General features: G+C 32.2%; 1 protein-coding gene across 7 annotated transcripts; it reads left to right on the top strand.

Moving 5' to 3' along the window:
- Positions 1-13,789: 13,789 nt before the first annotated feature.
- On the top strand, positions 13,790-21,848 carry LOC107804772 (putative nuclear RNA export factor SDE5). Of its 7 annotated transcripts, none has more exons than XM_075223187.1 (12): positions 13,790-14,024; positions 15,162-15,772; positions 16,192-16,217; positions 17,087-17,164; positions 18,128-18,198; positions 18,327-18,577; positions 19,097-19,182; positions 19,352-19,408; positions 19,940-20,007; positions 20,101-20,201; positions 20,277-20,327; positions 21,388-21,848. In XM_075223187.1, the coding sequence occupies exons 2-12, from the start codon at positions 15,163-15,165 to the stop codon at positions 21,435-21,437; spliced, it is 1,449 nt and encodes a 482-aa protein (XP_075079288.1). In that variant the 5' UTR covers positions 13,790-14,024; position 15,162; the 3' UTR covers positions 21,438-21,848. The 7 variants fall into 7 exon arrangements, with proteins under 7 accessions (XP_075079288.1, XP_075079284.1, XP_016484189.2 ...); XM_075223183.1 differs by having other exon boundaries at positions 13,792-14,024; positions 15,124-15,772; positions 20,277-20,344; XM_016628703.2 differs by having other exon boundaries at positions 13,792-14,024; positions 20,277-20,344.
- The last annotated feature ends 160 nt before the right edge of the window (positions 21,849-22,008 follow it).

Here is a 22,008-nt window from a genome sequence, read left to right on the forward strand (position 1 = left end):
CCTATTTCAAGTATCGAAGTGGTCAAGGAAGATCAGAAGCACATAATTTCTTGCTATGACCGAATAGGAACAGGGGCACTTTATCTCACAAAACAAAGAAGCCCATTAACAAGTGCAACAATGATAATACTCACAGAACCATCATTAATATAATTTCATGCAATAACTCTTTTATTTTCAATCAGTTAATTCTTGAGATATCTATAGCTTATTTGACGAGGCTATAGCTTATGGAGAAGTTATGAACCTGAATGAAGGTCAACAATGAGCAAACAAACAATCGCCGAAGGTAGGAGTCGCCGTCGCCGAGGTTGTAGTCGTGAGTCGTAACTCGTGAATCCGACCGCCGCAGCAACCAAGCAAAGTCGTGTGGGTTTTTTGAAATTCTTGTCTGCTTTTAAGAATAATAAGTGTTTTTTGTGCTATTTGTGTTTGCATAATTGATTTGAAAAGCAATTTTGATTAATTAATGTTTGATCAAGCCTTTAAAAAATGGTTGTAATTATATTTTTTTAAAAAAAATTCTCAAAAGAGTGTTTCGGAGATAAGCTTCTAAAAAATTGTACTTTTTCCTTCTAAAAACTTATCGTTCGAGAAGTACTTTTTCCTTCTAAAAATTTAGTCAAATATTTGGTCAAACAAGTTATAAACCTAAGTGTAAGGAATTAGGTAATTAGGGGTTTTGGACTTTTGGGGTATGAACTTAAGGTTATTGGGCTAAAAAGTAAAAATAAAGTTGGGCTTGGACTAAACTATTTCGGTATTTTGGTAATCAGAAATCCAATACTGGATCGAACTACCGAAATACTGTAATTTTTGTACCGAAATATCAAAAAAAATCGAAACCGAAATACCAAATTAATTCGGTTCGATTCGGAATTAAGTTTTTCGGATTTTATACTCACCCTTAAATTGTCACTCGGTTCGAAGCAAGATAATCTAAAATTATGACAATTACTATTCGGTAAGTCATCGGCTTTTCTTCGACTCAAATTTTTTCATACATTTTAAATAAATTTTAATCCTAAAATATTTTGGTTTATATAAAAATATTTTCTTATTAAGGTTTTGAATATGTAAATTTTATATTCCAACAATTAATGATGTCCAATTCAAGATTATATATGATTTAACCCTCACTCTTGTTCTAAAAATGTTGGAGCTGAAGTTAGTAGTTAGAATGGGCCGGCCATATTGTAATTATATATTGTTGAGATTTTTACATGGTCCCTTTTTAAAAAATATTATCATAAATGATAGTAGACTTTGTTTATTTTAAAAACAGCATTTTTTTTTTACCTTTTTAGCACTTTCATTTTGATAACTCCATTAACTAACTTGGATCCCTCTACATTAATACACTTTTTACTATATTTCCTTTTCTCTCACTCTTCTATAACTTCTTTTTTCTCTTTCATAAATAACATTTACCCAAATATATCAAAGATTCTGAAAGAAGAATATCTCATAAATAATCTCTCTACACAATGAGAATTTTAGTATTTCTTTCTTTTTTGAGTTTTAAACTTTTTTCTGTACAATTTTATTTTAAACTTTTTTCTGTACAATTTTATTTTAACTAAAAATATACATTTAACATATTTCAAGTATATTATATTGTGATAATTTACAATGTAAATATTCCATCAATATGTCATATATATCACATATATAACTTATATATACATCATACTACATTATTATATTGATATTATTCAAAGTATATTGCTAGCATATACCTTACATAAAATTTAATTTAAAATATTAGTATGCCACTAATATGTATATAGAAGAAGAAAAATATGTCGCATATACTATTTATATACGGATAATTTGTACAAATATGCATGTTATATTAGTGCAAAATATAAATGGCATATTTATAATCTCTTTAAATATAAATAAGTGTATAAATAACATATGCATATATACATAATTTTTCCTAAAAAAATACATGATTTATAATATACCATAAACATACATTATATTTTTTTCACGAAATATATGTATTTTATTCCATTGGAATATACAAATATATAATTTTGCTAGGATTAAGTTGAATAAAAAGGTCCATGTGTAAAAAGGAAAAAAATTATTATGGAATGGATCGATGATATATAATTAAATATAAAGACATATATAAACAACATATGCATATATATATATATATGAATATATGAATTTTCCTAAAAAAATATATGATTTATAATGTATATACACCACAAACATACATTATAATTTTTTCGTAAATATATGTATTTTATTTTGTTAGAATATAAAGATGTATAATTTGCTACATTACATTATATAAAAAGGTCCATGTATGGAAAGGAAAAATCTATTATGGAATGGTTTGGTTTCTAAAAAAAAATAGTATAAAACATGGTATATAATGGAGAGAAAAAGCAGGGAAATATATTAAATACTAGGACTGCCTTTTTAAACAGCTTGATTCTTGTTGATTTGAATTGAATTAAATCTGCTATATATATAAATATTTTACTTCCATATTTGTTAATCATTAATTAATGCTAATCTTTTGTATTATATTTTTAATAGTGTGCTATTAATGAAAGTAGCTCTATATTATTCTTATTCTGGCCCATCAAAGATCCGGCCAAATTATATTATGTACATATTAGACAACTTACAGTGCAATAGTAAACGAATTCATTTTTGAAATAATATTTTACATTTCTGCCAAAGTATCTCTCTATAGATATTTCCGCCTAGGGTTTGTCTCAATCCTCGTTGGTTTCAATTCTCTCTGATTTCATCTATTAACAAACAAAAAAAAGCTAAATTTTTCATTTTCGAAACAAAGGGAATACGAAAATAATGCTCAAATTCAGTTTCCAAATCAATACTATACAAAGTGGTTGAAACGAATTCAAAAAATAAGTCATAAATTCAGTAAGTGAACTAATCAAATGGATCAAAAATCCTCGTACAACAAATTGCTTTAAAGTTCATGACATCCTCTATCAGGTCAGACACACAAAAAATAAGAAAAAAAGATAAAACATAAAGGACAAAGAATATACCTTCTAATACGGTAAGAAATTGCTTAGCCGCAAACTAAAGAGAAGTGCGGTGCGAATTCTGAGTCGATTGTCGGAAAGTCCTTCAGTCGAGTTTACTGGATCCGGAACTTTAACACGCCCAAGACTTTGTGGGTGAGTTCTTTTAGTATTTAAATTTATTTTTTTGTATTAATAGGTTAAGTTACATAACTATGATTAGTACAATTTGAATTAATTATTAGCTGAGGTTGCTAAATATAACTATTTTTAGGGCATTATTTATAATTTGTTTATGTTTTAAAAAGTTTTGCACTTATTCCTTATTTTTTGCTTTCATAATCCGAAGATGGAAAATTTTACCCTACCATTTTTTACAAACTTTAGGACTATCAAAGGATCCGGCCCAATTGTATTATGTACATATTAGGCAACTTACAATGTAATAGGGAACGAATTCTTTTTTGGAAATAACATTTTACATTTCTCCCAAAAGTATCTTCCTCTCTGGATAGTTCTGTCTAGGGTTTGTCTCAATCCTCGTTGGTTTCGACTCTCTCTGATTTCATCTATTAACAAAAAAAAAACCTAAATTTTTCTTTTTCGAAACAGAGGGAATAGAAAAAAGCTCAAATTCAGTTTCCAAATCAATACTATACAGAGTGGTTGGCACGAATTCAGGAAATAAGTCATAAATTCAGTAAGTGAACTAATCAAATGGATCCAAAATCCCCGTACAACAAATTACTCTAAAGTTCATGACATCCTCTATCAGGCCAGACACACAGAAGATAAGAAAAATAGATAAAACATAAAGGACGAAGAATATACCTTCTGATACGGTAAGAAATTGCTTAGCTGCAAACTAAAGAGAAGTGCGGTGCGAATTATGAGTCGGTCGTCGGAAAGTCCTTCAGTCGAGTTTACTGGATCCGGAACTTTACTTTGTGAGTGAGTTCCGTTAGTATTTAAATTTATTTTTTTGTATTAATAAGTTAAATCCACTGTGAGCACCTAATTTTTGACAATATTTAATTTTTTTGTCACTTCTTCTATGTAAATATTTTAGGGGGTTTTAACATTCAAATTTTTAGCTTTGTTATACTTTTTATTATAGGTTAAAAATACAAATTTTTAGAAGGTGAATTATTACTATTAATATTATTTTATTTTTATTCTTATTTTTAAATAATAATAAAAAATCCGAAAAATATTAATTTTTTTAAAAAAAATTCGGGAGAGATTTAAAAAAATAAGAAAAAGAGAAGTATGGAATTTAAAAAAAAAAAGTAAAAGTAGGTGGAATTCTCTTTTAAGAAAGTAAAAGAAAGTGAAAAATTTTAAAAATAAAAGTAAAGTGTTGTGGAAATTTTTAAAAATAAAAAGTAAAAGAATGTTGGAATTAAAAATTAATATAAAGGTAGCTGAAAATTTTAAAAAAATTAAATTAAAATAAAGTAGAATTTTTTAAAGAAAAGTAAAAGAAAGTGGATTATTTTTTTAAGAAAAGTAAAATAAGTGGAATTCTCTTTTAAAAAAAGTAAAATAAGATAAAAGTAATTAAAGTTGGAATTTAAAAAATAAAAGTAAAGAAAGGTGATAATTCTTTTTATAAAAAAAGAAAAGCAAAATGTAAGTGGGATTTCTTTTAAATAAAAAAATAAAAAAAATAAAAAAGGGCTGAAATTTTTTAAAAATTCTCCTATAAATAGAAGAGAAATATTTGAAGAAAAAGAGAAAAGAGAAGAGGGAAGAATATTGAGAGAAAACAAATTTTCTTCTTCTATGCTAAAGAGAATTTCTATTAGTTTTATTCTTTTTACCTATTTCTTTCAACAACAAAAAAAAACATATAGCCATTCATTACCTTGTTTAAAAAAAAATACCTAAAAAACAGGAGCTAAATCACACGAAAAATCAAATCCAAAAGCTTCAAACTCAATTTAAAAGATAGCCCAAAATACTAGCCCGAAGAGGTCGAAGTCGAGTTCGGTTCGAAAGGTTTCCGCTCGTTGCCTCTGATTGTGGTTCATTTGCACATTAAAATTGATGGGTGTTTGCTCCATATGTATTGAATAAGATCTTCATCTATAAAGGGTTCATTCTTTTCTTAACCAATGTTTCCATTATTTTTCTTTCACCGTATTTCCTTTTGATTTGTATATTATATTTTGGTTATCTACCAACTTGAAAGATATGAACAAAAAAAAATGAATGAAGAGCATCAAGAAATAGAATTCGTGAAAGACAGAATGAGTTTCTTCAATGAGATTGCAGTTCGTAGGGAAAGATAGAAAAATGTATCAAAAATGGAGAGAGAACGATGTAATAGCTTGGATCCAAATTAAAGGATGTTAAGTCAATAGCAAATTTGATACCGACATGGGTGATTAAGTCCATAATAACTCAAATCATATATTTCTTCAATAATAATTCCATATTCATAAATCATGACCTTGCAATAATCTCAAAGTAGTTTTAGGAAGAAACATAATCATGAATATTTGTAGTTTGCTTTAAATTGAATACAATCCTTTTAGAATAATCGAGACGCGCCATGCCAAATAAAATCTCAAAACTCATGGCCCTCATTTAATTAATTTTAATCCTTAGAAATCGAGGCGTGCCATTTAGTTGAATTTTCCATGGCCCTCGCAAACTTGAAAGTGCGTAGTTGCTTTAGGCGCGCTTATTTTTTTAAAAAAAATAATTTCCTAAACTCGGGTGTGCATTTTATGTGACCCAAATCTAAATCTCAACAACGTTAGATAAAATGTGTCGTGGACCGCGGGTGCATTTCATGTGACATGGTTCAATACGTGTTTTATATGACGTTGAATTTTTCCAAAATTTTTTTTAATTAAAAGCGGCTAATAAGTTAAAAATATACCATAGGTTGAAACATGTTTTAAAAATCAGATAATAAGCCAATTGTAATAGTTTAAGCGACCGTGCTAGAACCACGGAATCCGGGAATGCCTAACACCTTCTCCCGGGTTAACAGAATTCCCTACTCAGAATTTCTGGTTCGCAGACTTCAAAAGGAAAGTCGAAATTTCCTCGATTTGGGATTTAAAATAAATCGGTGACTTGGGACACCAAATAAACTATCCCAAATGGCGACTCTGAATTGAATAATTAATCTCATTTCGAATAATGTCACTTAAATTGGAAAACTCCCTTATATACCCTCGGGTGTGTAAAAAGGAGGTGTGACATCCATAACTATGATTAATACAATTTGAATTAATTATTAGCTCGGGTTGCCAAATATAACTTTTTAAGGGCATTATTTATATTTTGTTTCTGTTTTAAAAGGTTTTGCACTTATTCCCTATTTTTTGCTTTCATAATCCGAAGATGGAAAATTTTACCCTACTGTTTTTTTTACAAACTCTAGGGTCGTCTGGTACACGGACTAAATTATCTCGAATTTATTATAATACTAGTATTAATTTATATCACATGAGAGATGAGATAAAATAATCTCATATATGATGGGATAAGTCGGGATAAGATGGTATATCTTGGATTAAGTCTGGGATTAAATTTATACCTTATTTGGTTGGCGGTATAAATTTATCCCAGAAAAAATTTATACCTCCAACCAAATAAGGTATAAATTTAATCCTACATCTTATCCCACCTTATGTCTCATACCAAGCGAACCTTAGAGCAATGGTCTTTAGGTTGGTCATAATATTTGTTTAGGGAGCTCAACTTCTAATGCAGGTTGAGCCCGGCCAATGCTTTCTTTATTCTTAGCTTCCGTTGAAAAGACCTTTTTTTCTTAACCTCATTTTTTAATATTATTTTTGGTAAAAGAATGACGTACAAGAATTGAGTCATACGAGAGAAAAAGAATGTTACAAGTGACAAGTAACTGAATTGCATTAGTCGTTATAACCAAAAATATGTGCATATATTTCAATACAAAAATCATTAAGGGTGATTTTTATAAAGCTCCTTAAATTTAAACCTTAGTAATAACATATTAAACTAATGAAAAAATGGCATAGTATGACAACCCATAAAGAAAATTGGCAATTTTTTAGCCTTGTATTAAATTTGGCAAAGATAACCTAAAAAAATTGGCATTATATAGCCAAATTCTAAAAAAACCCTAGTTTCTTATTTGTTCTCTCTCCCCGTATTTCTTCTTCTCTCCAATATTCTTCTTCAATCTTCTTCTCTTTTCTTTTCCCATATTTCAATAATCTTACTTGGGGCCTTTAATATTGTGTGTGGGAATTAGTTTTGATAGAATTATAAGGTCTTGAAGTAAAAGAAAAAATAGAATTATAAAGTTTCCTTGCAGAACTTGGTCTGCATCTCAAACGAAGTTAGGGTAAGGATTTTTGGGGTTTTTTTTGTGTGTTGTTTCAATTCCAAAGATACGGCTGAAGTCTACCGCATGTCACAAAAAATTCTCGCACTAATTATTATGAGAATTCAATGTGCGATTGCCGGTGCCGGATCATATTTCGCATTCTATATTTACATATCTTAGGTGTAAATTCTCGTACTAATGAATTTCGCCATTCTTCTCTTTCTTTTTCAAGCGGCAGATTTCAATTTCTTCTTTTTCCCTTTTGTCTCACTGTAAGATAAAAATATGTGTGTTTGAGGTGGTGTACATCTATGTATATCACCATGTATGCATGTGTGTATATCACATTGTTTTGTTGATATAATAGGTTTATAGCAAGTTCTAAACTATAAAACAATAAATATAATCGTGGGAATAAATAAATTTGATATACATTATAATATATAAAGAATAAAAATAAAACTTTGACATACGTACAGTTTGATATACACAAAGAAGAAACATAAATTTGTGATGTCCATTTTGGTATACACATATTTAATGTATTATATACTGTGATATACAACCAATGCAATTATTTTTGTTATGATATACATTGATATAGAGATAATAATAAATTTTAAAAAACTATATTTATTATTTATATTTTAGATATACAAAGAAGGAAAAATTAATATATATTTTGATATACACAAAGAAGGAAAATATTACGATATACACATTCTTGTTGTGATATACATTTATTGGCTATCTGGTGCCAATATCTATAACCGTGGTTTTTTCCTGCCAATTATGTAGGTAAGTTGTCACATCATGCCAAAATTCCTTAACTAATTGCAGCCCTAACAATGTAATTAATGTAAAACTGAGATATATATATATATATATATGGACCCATATGAGGGTAGAAAAGTGATTAAAATATAATTACAAGTGCATGGTGTGAGTTGGAACGGGGGAAATGACAAAAATCAGTAAAAAATAATAATTGGAACTCATTAAGACCCCTCGAGCTAGGCTTTTCTCACTTTTTTTTATATAAAAAAAAAACCCACCATTGACGCTCTTTAAATGCATGTGTACCATGAATTTGTTCAGATTAGCCATATCAACTCCACATAAAGTCGGTCAACCATTAGAGACATATATACAGCGTGTTTGGATGGGCTTAAAAGCTGATTTGACCAGCTTATTAAGTCCTTTTTTAGTTTTGGAAGTGTTTGGCAAAAAAAAATACTTAAAAAAAGTTAAAATATGCTTTAAAAAATCAAAAGCAACAAGTTGGTTAGCCCCAACTTTTCCGATTTTGGCTTAAAAGCCATTTTAGTTTGACCAAAAAAATTATTTTCTTGTCCATTATAAGTTTTCATAATACCAAAATTACCCTCAGAAACCCTAAAACATCTATTTCTCCTATTTCCTTCACTTGAGTCGTTCCTCTTTTTTCCCCTTCCTCTCTGCTTCATCTTTATTTTCTGCACTTTTCTCAAGCATCACACCCAATTGTAATCACTCAATGCCAATTTTAAATGCATACTTTGTTTTCTAAATTTCTTAGGACAAAAGAACAAACATGACACAAAATATTATGTGTAAGCTTCAATTATTGTTTCGTCGAGTTGCTCATTGTTTGTTAGCTTTAGTTTATGTTTCTATTATTATATGCATCATAGAACAACACTAATTTCCTATATTTGTAGGCAACATTGATTTTAATATATACTTTGTGGATTCTTGCAGTATGTGTATGTTTTCTAGCTTGTAACTGTCATGCGTTGTCTGGCGGAAATGAAGAAATGAAATTTGTAATTTGATTGCTACTGAAATTTGTAAAGCTTGATAATTGTAATTGTTGAGACTTTTATGGAAGTTTACTTGATTGAAAGTGGTGAAAAATGAGCATTCAAGAATTATATTTATAAAAACTATCTAAACTAATCAATTAAATTGAAATTAAATTAAAATATAAATTATTTTTTATTTGCATTAATTCATAATTAAATATATTGTAGTAATCAGCTCCTTTATAATGTTAACAACTTAAGGATATTTTTGTCTTTTTAAAAGAAAAAGAGCTTACCATCACTTGTTTACCAAATAATTCAATAATTTTTTTTAAGCTTCAACATTTTTATCCAAACAAATAACTGCTTATTTGTAAAATAAGCTCTAGCACTTAAAATTTGCTTTGCCACTTTTTTTAAGTCAATCCAAATGGGCTCATAGTTTCAACCAACATAAGGAATAGAGGTGTTCATGGTTCGGTTTGGATCGGTTTTTCCCTAAAAAGAAACCAAACCAAGTAAGTCGGCTTTTCAAATATTAGAACCAAATCAAACCAATTAAGTCGGTTTTTCTCGATTCGGTTTATGTCGGTTTTTCGGTTTTTTCGATTATTTGTCGGTTTTTTCTTAAATATAAGACATACACTACCAAACACATATTCCGGCGACCACATTTTCAATGTAACACTATCAAATCAATTGCCCTTTGAGAAATCTATTATTTACCAAAATATATTGATGATAATTGAATCAAATAGTGATGAATAATTTAAGGGCTCAATTAAAATATGTTATTTTAACATGAAATGGATTCTTACACTAAACAAAAGAAAACTACCAATCAAACTAGAATGTAAAGGTAAAGAACTATTTTAAAAGTGCAAACTATTAACATTTACCATAAATTTTTTGAAATTTTGTATAACAATATACATATATATAGGTGTAATAATAAATTTGAAATAGTTACTCATATAGTCGGTTTGGTTCGGTTTTTTTCTGATTAATACCAAAACCAAATCAAATTTGATCGGTTTTTAAAATTCAAAACCAAAAACAAATCAAACCAAAAAGTAACGATTTTTTTGGTCGGTTTGGTTTGGTTTTCGGTTTGGTTCGATTTTTCGGATTTTTATAAACACCCCTAATAAAGAATCTGGTTTGAATGACATGGAGTCGAGGGGGTCAGAAAGACAATCCCGTGCAATACGAATGTCTGTTTGATTATTCCGTCAATTTTTTTCAGCAAAATATTTTTTAAAATATATACATAATTTTTATTTTTATATTATATAAATCTGGCGTCCAAATTCTACTATAAATTAGAAAGAATTATAAGAAAATACATATGACTTCACATCATAACAAAAAATGGCTCATATTTTTAAATTTTACCCAACTTAGCCCATATTGTACATATTTTTAAAGCACTAGCAAATTCAAAACTTGTGTTCTTATAACCATTGCTTCTAAAAACTATGGAGTTAAATATGTGTTCTCACAACCATTGCTTTCACTCTCTCTTCTTCTCACATATTTTACATATGCTTCAAGGGGTCGTCCGCCATTGCTGCTTCTTATCCTGTGTCATCTGGTTGCAATGTAAGAAAATTGAAGAGTATAAGTCCACCATTGAAGGCCATTAAAAGCTTTGCTTTCGAAAATAAGTTTTTTTTTGGTTTGTTAGTTGTTTGGATTGTGTGTTGTTCCAATTGATTGAAAATATCAAAAAGAGTTCAAAATTTTAATTTGAAGTGATTTGGAGTATATTTGAGCAAGATTTGAGTTAAATTTTAGAAAAAATGCAAGGAAGAAGACGAAGTCAGTTTTTGTATAATAGTGTATATGAGTGTATAAACATATCTTATACACTATTATACACTTTTATACACCTTTATACAAGCATCTATAGACGAACTTCTTCCACAATTTTCAATTGCAATTCTTGTTCAAAACCAGTCCAAATCTCCATTAAATGACTTCAAATTTTATATACAACCTTGTCACACCTCCTTTTTACACACCCGAAGATAGTATAAGGGAGTTTTTCCAATTAAAGTGACATTATTCGAAATGGGATTAATTTATTCAATTTTGTTCAAAGTCGCCACTTGGGATAGTTTATTTGGTGTCCCAAGTCACCGATTTATTTTAAATCCCAAATCGAGGAAAATTTCGACTTTCTTTTTTGAAGTTTGCGAACCAGAAATTCTGAATAAGGAACTTTGTTAACCCGGGGGAAGGTGTTAGGCATCCCCGGATTCCGTGGTTCTAGCACGGTCGCTTAAACTATTATAACTGGCATATTATCTGATTTTAATACATGTTTTAAACTATTGTGCATTTTTACCTTATAACCGCTTTTATTTAATTATTGTTACATATTGCGAATCATGTCACGAGAACCGTACTCACGATCTACAACATGTTTAATTTTTTTTAAAGATTAAATTGTGGCCGGGTCACATAACTGTACCCCCGGATTTTAGTAACTAGGTGTCACAAACTACGTTACGGGAACCGTACCCGTAGCTATGACAATTATTCAATTAACGCACCTAAAGTAAACTACGAAAGTTCAAGCCAATTTCTATTTTTTTAGCTTGCGTTTTCTATCTCTTTTATACATACACGAACATATACATACTTCAAAAGTTTTTGTAAAAAAAGGAAGATATATATTTAAATTTGCTCGACTTATGTAACTTAATGTACAAGTCATGAAAATACATAGACTAGTAAAAAAAGGATTGGATAAATCAGGAGGCAAAAAGTTCAAGAACAAGAAAACGTGAGGCAGAGAGGATAGGGGGCAAATTTTGACGTTAAACTAATCAAATAAATAAAGTAGATTGCGGTGGTAAAAGCTGGAGTGCACAAACAACTCATTAACAAACTATTGAGGAATCATTATGCCTACGAGTTAAAACATGTGATACTATATATCTTTATATTTTTGCTACAAAAAAAAAAACTATATACCTCATGATGCCGCTTATCTTATTTCTGAAAGTGGAGTATAGACTATAATTTACGGCTTGTTTGCTATTAAAAGATAACTATTGTTGGCCATCAGATCTTCGATTTAAGAGCAAATTTGTTTGGATTTTACTCTCTTCCTCGATGACAAGAAGTGGAAATTAAAGAAAATGAGTAAAGACTCCCAAAGCAAATAATAGATTCCAAAATCTTTACAGCATTTACTTCGTCAACATTTAATCTAAAGTTTAACATTTTTCGATTCATTACACTATTTTATTCAAATGGAAACCAAACATTCGTCCATGACACACTAGAATAGCAGAAATCGTATTTTTGAGCAAATCCAAAAATCTAAAAGGAATTCAATAACTTTATATATAGCCATTTAGCAAAACATAATACAAAGGATTTGGGACTGACCTAACAGAGTTAAGCGGACACCAAGAGATAAGCCAAAGAAAAGCAGAATCCAAATCACATGAGGAGCTCAAGAAGCAATTTCAACAGTAGCAACAGAGCAACAAACCTTTACCCGAATCCAACTGAAAATTTTGAATTTTGAAGCCTTTGCTTTCAGTTTTTTTTGAGTGTGAAGAACTTTCAAAGTGAGTCTCTCAAATGTTGGGTGTGAATTCAGGTGTGCATTTTCAGAGAAGCTTCCGTTGTAAAATGAGTGTGTGCGGCCGTTTTTTCTTGGGAAGAAAGGGTGAGATCTATTGTATTTGTCTGTTGCTTGGAGAAAAAATCCAAGAAGAAGAAGAGAGCTCCCTTGTAAAATGCGCCATTTTATATATATATTTTTTTAAGGTGAGGTCTTGATGTGTGTGTTATAGGTAGAGAGAATGATGAAGAGTGGGTGGAGGAAATATTTTTTGGGGAGAGTGGGGAACATGAGTGGGGAAAGTGGGGAGAGTGGGGAACACGAGTGGGGAAAATGGGGAAAGTGGGTAGTGAGCGGAGAAAGTGGGGAAAGTGGGGAGAGTGAGGAACATGAGTGGGAAAAGTGGGTAGTGAGTGGAGAAAGTGGGGAAAGTGGGTAGTGAGTGGAGAAAATGGGGAAAGTGGGTAGTGAGTGGAGAAAGTGGGGAGAGTGGGGAACATGAGTGGGGAAAATGGGGAAAGTGGGTAGTGAGTGGGGAAAGTGAGTAGTGAGTAGAGAAAAGTAGGAATAAATTCAAACATGGTCAAAAATAAGCTGCTCACAAACCTCCTTATACTATTTCTAACAAGTCTAAATAACACCCACTTCAAATTTCTCACAAAATCAGATTCGAAATTTAAACCCACATATTTAAGTTTGTTAAGAATTTAATTTTCACCATCCAAATAGATTTGGTTTGTTAAACTAATATTTGAGTCACAACTACTGATTCAAAAATTAACTTAAAAGCTTAAGCAATCTTTTTTAAAAATCAAATAGTAATTTCTAGAACCTATTGAAATTGAATGTTGAATCTTAGCCTATTATTTTTAGATTAGTTGATTGTAAATTAAAATATGAGCTATAAAATTAAAATGCAGTGAGCTCAATTGTTCATATGCGAAACTTTCCCTATAAATTATGGGGATTTGTATTGCATAAGATTAAGACCACTAAAAATGAAGGATTACATTCAGGCCTATAACTTTTTTGGGTAATAAAAAGAAATTACAAGTGATATTCCATAAACATACCAAACACACTTGAAGAATGTTTTGGTAATTTAGCTTGGGCACTTTCCGCGTGACTCGAGTCAAATAATTAGCAGAACAACACTTCTCTCTCCACTCTCTTTAACTTCTTCCTCCTTTCAGAAGCAGAGGTTGGGGACTACACACTGAGCAGAGCGTGGGGTGGAGGGAGAGAATCGAGACGTAAGCAACTTCTTTTCTTCCACTCTCGCTGAATCATCGACCTTCAAACATATAGTATGAAGCTTTTTCTCTTTCTGCACACTGATTAATCACGCCAATTTTGTTTTTATTGGATGAAAAATTTAATCATTCTCCATAATTTTAAATGAATCGAGTTGCATTGCATTGCGTACTATTCATAGAAGCACGAAACTTTTCGCACAATGAATTATTTAATCGCTTTTGAGCAAAGCGTTGATGTTTAAAATTCCGAAGAATGTTTGTTTGCTTGTTTATCTTCCTTGATTGAATTTTTTTTTGGATAATATCTAAGTGCATTGCCTTTTCAATTCCGAAACCTGCCTTTAATTTGTGAGTCGACTGTGTTTTTTTTTTTTTTGTGAAAGTGTATGTACAGTAGCATTGATCGTCATTTGTTAATGTACGGTATAATTTGATAATATGTGTTCTTTCCTTAATCAATGATTTTTTCAGGAATTTCTGTAACTTGAGGATTATTTTTCATTTTCTGAGTAATAGTGTGCTCAGCATTGTTTTCCGTGGTAATATTTGTATGCTTAATGTAATATTCAGTAATTTGAGGAAGAATATAGAATTTCTGGAAAGCTGAAATGTCAGTCTCACAATGTGCTTCTTTGCGATTTTCTTCATAACTTGGAAGTTCAGACTTGAATGGGCCTTTATGCCAAATCTGAATAGTTCTAAAATTTGGTATTCTTAAAGAGATTTTTTGGGCTGTGGGCGATACGAGAATTGAATTAGTTTGCAGCAGTTGCATATCATTTTCTCATACCAAAGGGATTTACCAACATTATTCTTATGGCAGTGTGATGACGTCGCGTAGACAAGCTGGAGAGTAAAAAGTAACTCTTTGATCACTTCTGTTAGATCTAAACAATTAGTTAGTAGTATTTCTCCATTTTTCTTATCAAAAGTAGTATTTCTCCATATTTACTTGTATTCCTTAGTTCCTTTTCTCCTATCACAGTTATTGGTTCTATTTAGGTTCTGTTATCCACGAAATGTTGGATTCTCTTGTTGTTATACTATCCAATTCCTGCTACTTCCTTTTCTTTGTGGTTTCTGTTACTCCAATATATGTTACACAGCCTTTGATTAATATGTGATGTTCTCAATATAGTTGCTTCTTTAGTCTTATCAGAGGTTCTTTATTTCATCTTATGCTGGAAGGATGAAGATGGAAGCACCTCCAACAGTTTTGTTTACTGATGATGATAGAAAGAACCTGGAGCAGTTGCTTGATGTCTTTGGACGTGTTGTCTCTCTTGATGACATTGCTGCAGCTTATTGTAAAGCAGGTCGGGATCCAATTATTGCAGGTGATATACTTGGAGATCTGCAAGCTAGCACCTCTATAACTACTACCTCTGCATCAGAAGAAAAAATAGAGGATTCTTTGACATTGACTTCTGAATCCGAATTTGAGGAAGTAGGAGATTCTGTGACATTAACTTCTGAATCTGCATCTGATATTCATGCCAAGAGAGCTGGTCCCAGTTCATCAAAGCAAAAAAAGTTATCAGTGTCTATGGGGACTGTCTCAAGCATGATCCCAAGAGACTATGTGACAAATAGGCCACTCATTCCAGAAACTTCTACGAGAATCAAGCCACTGAAATTAAGTGTGGATGATTTTTTTACCTCAGAGATAAGGGATGAGAAAGCTCCATTAGGTGCTGCCGCTATGAGTGAAACCCTGCCAGGCAGTGTTGAGGAGTTCCTCTTCAAAATGCTCGGAGATCGATTCTCTCTTGACATGAGTGTAATTGAAGATGTTGTGGGTGAGCACTTTGCTTAAGTCTATTCTAAGTATTTGTAAGATTACTTGAGAAGTAGCTTTCACATATGGAGTGACACTAATGTTTACTTTTAATGCCTGAAATCGCGTCATTTCTTTCTTCACTTCTTTTTGGTAATCTTCCAATAAAACTTGCAACAGTCGGTTAAATGTTTCTTTAAAGTCTATTTTGGGACTTAATTTTGTGAACTAGAATGCAACTTGTGGATAGTCCACGTATTCCTGTTGTGCTTAATATTACCAAGCCCCTTCCTGGAAAGGGTATCTGCTTTATAGGTTGCACTTAGATAGCTTTACTTTCCATTCCTTCTTTTTCTTCCTTGTAACTGCATCCTAATTCCTATTGAGCTGTCACAATTTCTGGACAATTTCTTTGCTAATCTGATGTTGTTGGATTTGCAGGCCAGTGCGGCTATGATCTAAATAAGGTGAGTGTGCTCCAATTCCATCACTTCTTATACTTTCTATATCTATTTTGAGGCATCAAATGGTAACCTTATATTTGGCTCAATTTTATATTTACATTCAGCATCTGCATATTTGCACTTAATTCTGTATGCTCTTACTCAGTAATTGGCACCACGGCATAATCGAAATAAGTCTTGAGCATACATGTGAAGGTTGTTCTTCTAAGCATCTGCATATATCTAGCCCGTCTATTCTCCCACTCCCACATGTTACCTAGGTACTATTGAAAGCAAGTCTTGTGTTTGGTTTGATTGGCTATATGCTTCTCTAGGTCCTCTTTAAGGTTAATCCTGTTCCTGGTTTGGAAGTCTTATAAGCAGTTTTAAGGATTCAAGTGTGTGGTATGAAGTCATTATTTAATTAAAAGTTAATTATGCTCCATTGGATTTACCTAAGTAGCTATTAAACCTCTATCATGGTTAAAGTAATAACCTCATGTACTTAATTAGCTTGCGAAATTAGGGACTAATGAGTGGATTTCTTGCTGACTCTGGTTTACTTTCATGGTGAGAAACCACAATGCATGTGTGGAATCATGCAAAATTGCAGGAGGAATGAGGCCAGGTTGCTGTTAGACTTGTAGAAGCTTAGTTCTCATGCTAAGCAGACAAGACAATGCTCGGCTAGTGCTGTTTATCTTCTGTTTCTGAATAAATAGGCCTGTTTTTTAGTGTCCTGCTTGGGGTGCTTGTATGTTTGTCTTTTCCTGATTTTCAGAAACTATGCATACATACTACATATAGATTGATTTACTTCTCTAGACAGATTTGCTTGTCGCGTTAACCTGCATGTTTCCTTATATAAGGCCTCCTTTCCTTTGAATATGCAGAGTATGGATAAGCTGCTAGATTTGTCAGCATCAACTTTGGGAAAGCGTGATGATATTTTAGACATAGGTGTTCAGAAAGTAAGTTTTCTTGTATGTCACTTGGTGTTGCTCCTGTCTGCTGTAAAACTGGATAAGATACCGTCACACTTACAAGTGACAATAATTTAGTGGTAATGATCTTGAGGCAGTCTGTTTAGCCTTGCTTTCATTCTTCCTGGTCATGCTCTTGGAGGAAAATGAGATTTCTTTTTCACAATAAAACCTGGGAAGGATAGTGCTTTCTCTTCTATTCTCCTCTTCCTCCCCCTTCCCTCTTTCCATTCACTCCTCACCCCAGTTTGTTCTCTCCCCCTGGCTCTCACTCTCATCTGGCCTGAGAAGGGTCGTAATGTGTGTAGTTATACAGATTGTTTTGCTTTGAGAGATGGGTTCCACGTCTATACAAATCTACATGGTAGGTAATCTCTTGACTGAATACCAAAGACCAGGTCATGCGCTAGAATTGATGTGCAAAAATAAATTCAAGTCAAAATTAACCCACTGATTACCCCTTCAGAAACAAAATAGCAATGTAATCCTTTTGGGAGGTAATTATATAAGGGATTTTATTTGTAGACAATATATTTCTACGAGGTAACTTCTCTAAAATTGGAAATTGTTTTGGATCTGTAGCTTACATAGTCCGGCTAAACCAAATTGACGTTGCTTCTAGCTGTAAAAAGAGCTTACAAGATTAATAATGTTTGACTCACCATATAATTATTTATATTCCTTTGAAATCTAGGAATTATTTTTTATATTATTGGGCTGCTTAGATGGTCAGACCAGTTTCCTCGTCTCTCAAATTAAAGGGAACATATAACCAACCACTCGTCTCCTATCCCTTATTACATGAGCTACTCCACCTGTAAGAATTTATTTTAATCTTTAGTGATAATTTTATATCCGTTCCAGATGCAATTGAAATTGTCCAAGTATTCAAGTGTCAATCACATGAATTTTTTCTTTACTTACTATGCTTTATCTGATCTGATGTAACAGTCCGTGGAGAGTCCAGATTTTGCATCAGTTGCATCGCATGAGACACCTTCAATGCAAGATCCAACCAGCCGGTACTTTGCCCTCCAGAAACTATCTTCTAGAATTTTTATGTTCAGGAATAGAACTTTTTGTTAAATAGATTTCTTAATTTGCAAGGTGTTGTGACTTGGAGGTCATCCTTCTTCTTTTGCTAATGCAGTTCCAAAGCAAAGAATATGACTAAAAATGGGTTCAACTTATCTAAGAAGGAGAAGGACAGGTATGAGCTTCAGAAGGAAGTTCTACAGACATTGTTTAATGTGCCTGCAAGACATGATGGTGTGGATGACGTGATTCGTCATGTGAGGGAAGTTGAAAAGTCTAGGCGATTAAGCCAGTTTGTAGTGAAACCATCACAGGAGACTGTAGAACGCCAGATTCTTATCAGGACACCACAGAGTGATGCAAAAAGTAAGCACTTCATTTGTTTATTACGTGTGTTGTGCAGATGAAATAAGTGTATATGGTAACATATGGCTTCTTATCAAGGATTTCATATCTTCTTTTGATTGCCTTTTTCTATTGATTTTGTACTCTTTTTTTTTGATTAGGTAAATAATTTTATTAACAATTGGGGAGGAAACCCCGTATATAAGCCGTATACCAAAAAGAGAGAATCTGCACCAAAATATGGTTCTCAACAAAAGAAGCCCAATCCTCTATACAAATAGGAACTGTTTTGCAATTTTACAAAGTCTGTGTTGTTGGCAATGATTGAGTAGGGTTGCATGATATTCAACCAATCTACGGTTGCACTTTTAGATGGCTTCAAACTGCTAAGTAAATAAGCTTTGTTCTCTCTCTTTTTTTCTTTTGGGTGGGGGGGTGGGGTGGGGGGACTTATTTCTTTAATAGGATATCACTAGTGAACGTGTTTAGCTATTTTATTTCACTTTGTTACGTAAACACCTCATAATTTTCTATTATTAGATGGTGAGGAGAATGAAGAAAGCTACGAAGTTCTCCGAAAAGCTGTAAAGGAGTATTGGATTACAATGAAAGAGTACTATAAAGCAGTGAGTCACATAACCTCTCTTATACTGTTTCATGATCAGAATAACATTAAGATGCGTGTTATCCAAAAAAAAAATCACATTAAGATGCTTCATTCTGTGTTGATTGAGGTGAAGAAAAGTTTAGTATGTTAAGTCATGACTGGTATTATAAACTTAAATTTTGTTCCAGGCTGCTGAAGCATTTCAAAAAGGAGATCAGGTCAAGGCACACAGATTCCTGGAAGAGGTATGGTGTTTGTTCCTTTATCTAAAGTGACTTTCCTTCGTGCTTACATTTGAAAATGTTAGTGGAAATAACTGGGCTCTCTATGAGATGTTCTACTAGTGGTATCGGCTGGGTGGATGGTGTGCAGTTACCACCTTAGCTTATTAAGTGGTCAGACTTAAGAGTTCTGTCATCTTCCGTTAAACTATCCAAATATCTACTTGGTTCTTGCTCTATACCTATCAAGGGAGGTTTTAGCTTTTAGTTAGCCGACAAATACCAAAACGCAAAGTAAGTTGAGGAGTATAAAACGCCTTTGAAGATAGTGCTTCCAGGTTCAGTTCTTAATATTCCATGACGTCTTTCACTTCTAAAATACTCCAACATCACCTATCACGAAAAAAAAGGCTCTAAATTCGTGCTGGAGTACATGTCCAATATGTGCGAACTCTTCTCTTCCCAAAAGTTGATCTTGCCTTGGTTGATCCACTTGTTTAAATTTTCATTATGGTGCTGTGCTGGCATTTTACTCATAATCGTCTCATGGGACAGGGAAACTTTTTCATGACAAAGGCCCGAGAGACTGATGAACAATCCACTCAAAAGCTTCTTGAAAACAGGTTCGGCAGAGAACCACCTTCCTCTCTCTTGTCTTTCTCTACTCATATATTTTGCTTACAGAGCTTGTATTTACACCAATACCTTGGGTGCAGTTACAGCAAAGAAATTGTGACTGTCGATCTTCACGATTTTGAGCCAAAGGAAGCAGTGCGCTATCTCAAATTTCAGTTGACATCTCTTTGTGGCATCTCCTGTAGGTTATTGTCATTACATGCCTTCTTCAACTTTTTAATATAAGAATTGACATTGATAACTTTCCGTTCATCAGCTATTCAATATCTCAAAATCATAGTTGGGATCACCAATGAAGAAGCCAAAGGTATTCGGAAGCGTGTGGTATGACCTGCTCCTATGTCCTTTTTTTTTGTGCTGATATTTTTGAATAATTTGGTCCATCTCCTTGTCAAAAAAGAATAATTTTATCGATCTGCTGCTGTGTTTCTCATGGATGTACATTATCGATGATTGGAATATTATACTTTACAAAAAAAGAGGGTTTCTTAGGACCTAGAAATTGCTTTGTGAAGAACATTGCTGTTTGTGATTCTTCTGTCACTGCCATGTCATGCATGGTGTGGTCCCTTCTAAAAATCTAGATGGTTCAGAATATTTGACCTTGATGTCTAAACAATTCATACCAGATTGGTAATTCTAGATGATTATAGACCTAAAATATGAGATGTGGGAAGTTTAAATACAAATATGATGTATGCCAGTTCATCTTTTCACATTTAAAAATATGAAAGGGAAAGATCACACTTTCATGAGCACGTCTTCCATTTACATCTTTCATAAATGTAAATCCTCAATGTTGAAGCAGCGATATCTTCTTCTTTATACTCGCTTGCTGGGAGCGCAACAGTGCTGAAATGGTGACTATTTAACTATACAGTGGAGCACCGTCTGGAACTTTACTGAGGTGTCAGTATAGTTAGTGTAATCATTCATAGCATCAACATAGGAAATTTAATGATGATATTTAAATTGTTATTTCTAGGAAATATATGATATGATTATTTCCAATATATATAAGAAAGCGCGTTTTAGAGATTGTTCTAGTCCTGATCTTCTCATTTCCACTATTTTGATCAAGAATATTTTTATTTAAAGGACTTTGGATAAACTAGGATTGCGAAACGATGCATTTAAAAGGATTCAACCCATGCCGTGGGATTAGAGGGAATTTTATGAATTTTATTCTATCTGATGTCTGTTGTTTCATATCCCATATAGTAAATCTGAATGAATAACCACATGTTTGTTCCACTTATGTTACATGTCATTGAATAAATTTTCTTTGTTCTACTTATGTTACATTCTTTACCTACTTCAACCAACCTTTGTTAAACATAAGTATGATACTAAGATATTTGAAGCAGATACTCAAACTTTTGGAGAGGGCCTCGATAGCATGGACGGAAGAAGATAATGGCAAAGCAACTGTGATAAAAGCAGATGAAATAGATCCAAGGAAACTGACTTTTGCTAAAAAATCAACTGTCTGAGCCTGAAATACTTCCGCATTTTTTGCGCAGACAGGAAACAACCAAATTGGTCTTTTAGCCCCTTGTTGCTGGCAGAAAGACTTCAAAGGAATCCTTAAATTTTCTGTTCCTCTTAATTCTCAACCAATAAAGTTCTGCTTTGGCACCGTTTACTCAGACTAATGTTTTGCTCATTGATATCACGAGTAGATTAACCAATACATTTGCTTTCGCTTGCCTTTATTCAACTTAGAATATATATAAAATTAGATACTATAATTTGCATTCCATGATTGATTGCAAGTACATTGATCCAGGATTTTATCATATTGGAGTAAAAAACGGATGACATCAGTGATGGTTTTAACAATCTTTTGATTCGTTGTAACTTTTACTATGGATTACGGTATGTTTGAGCTCGAGAGTGAACTCCAACTTGTTAAACTTAATTTGTGTAAGAGAGTTCACCATGTATTCTCGATTTCACTTTCCAATTTTAAGACGCATAAGATATTT

This window comes from Nicotiana tabacum, chromosome 10 (assembly GCF_000715075.1).
Source record: "Nicotiana tabacum cultivar K326 chromosome 10, ASM71507v2, whole genome shotgun sequence".
NCBI classification, from domain to species: Eukaryota; Viridiplantae; Streptophyta; class Magnoliopsida; order Solanales; family Solanaceae; genus Nicotiana; species Nicotiana tabacum.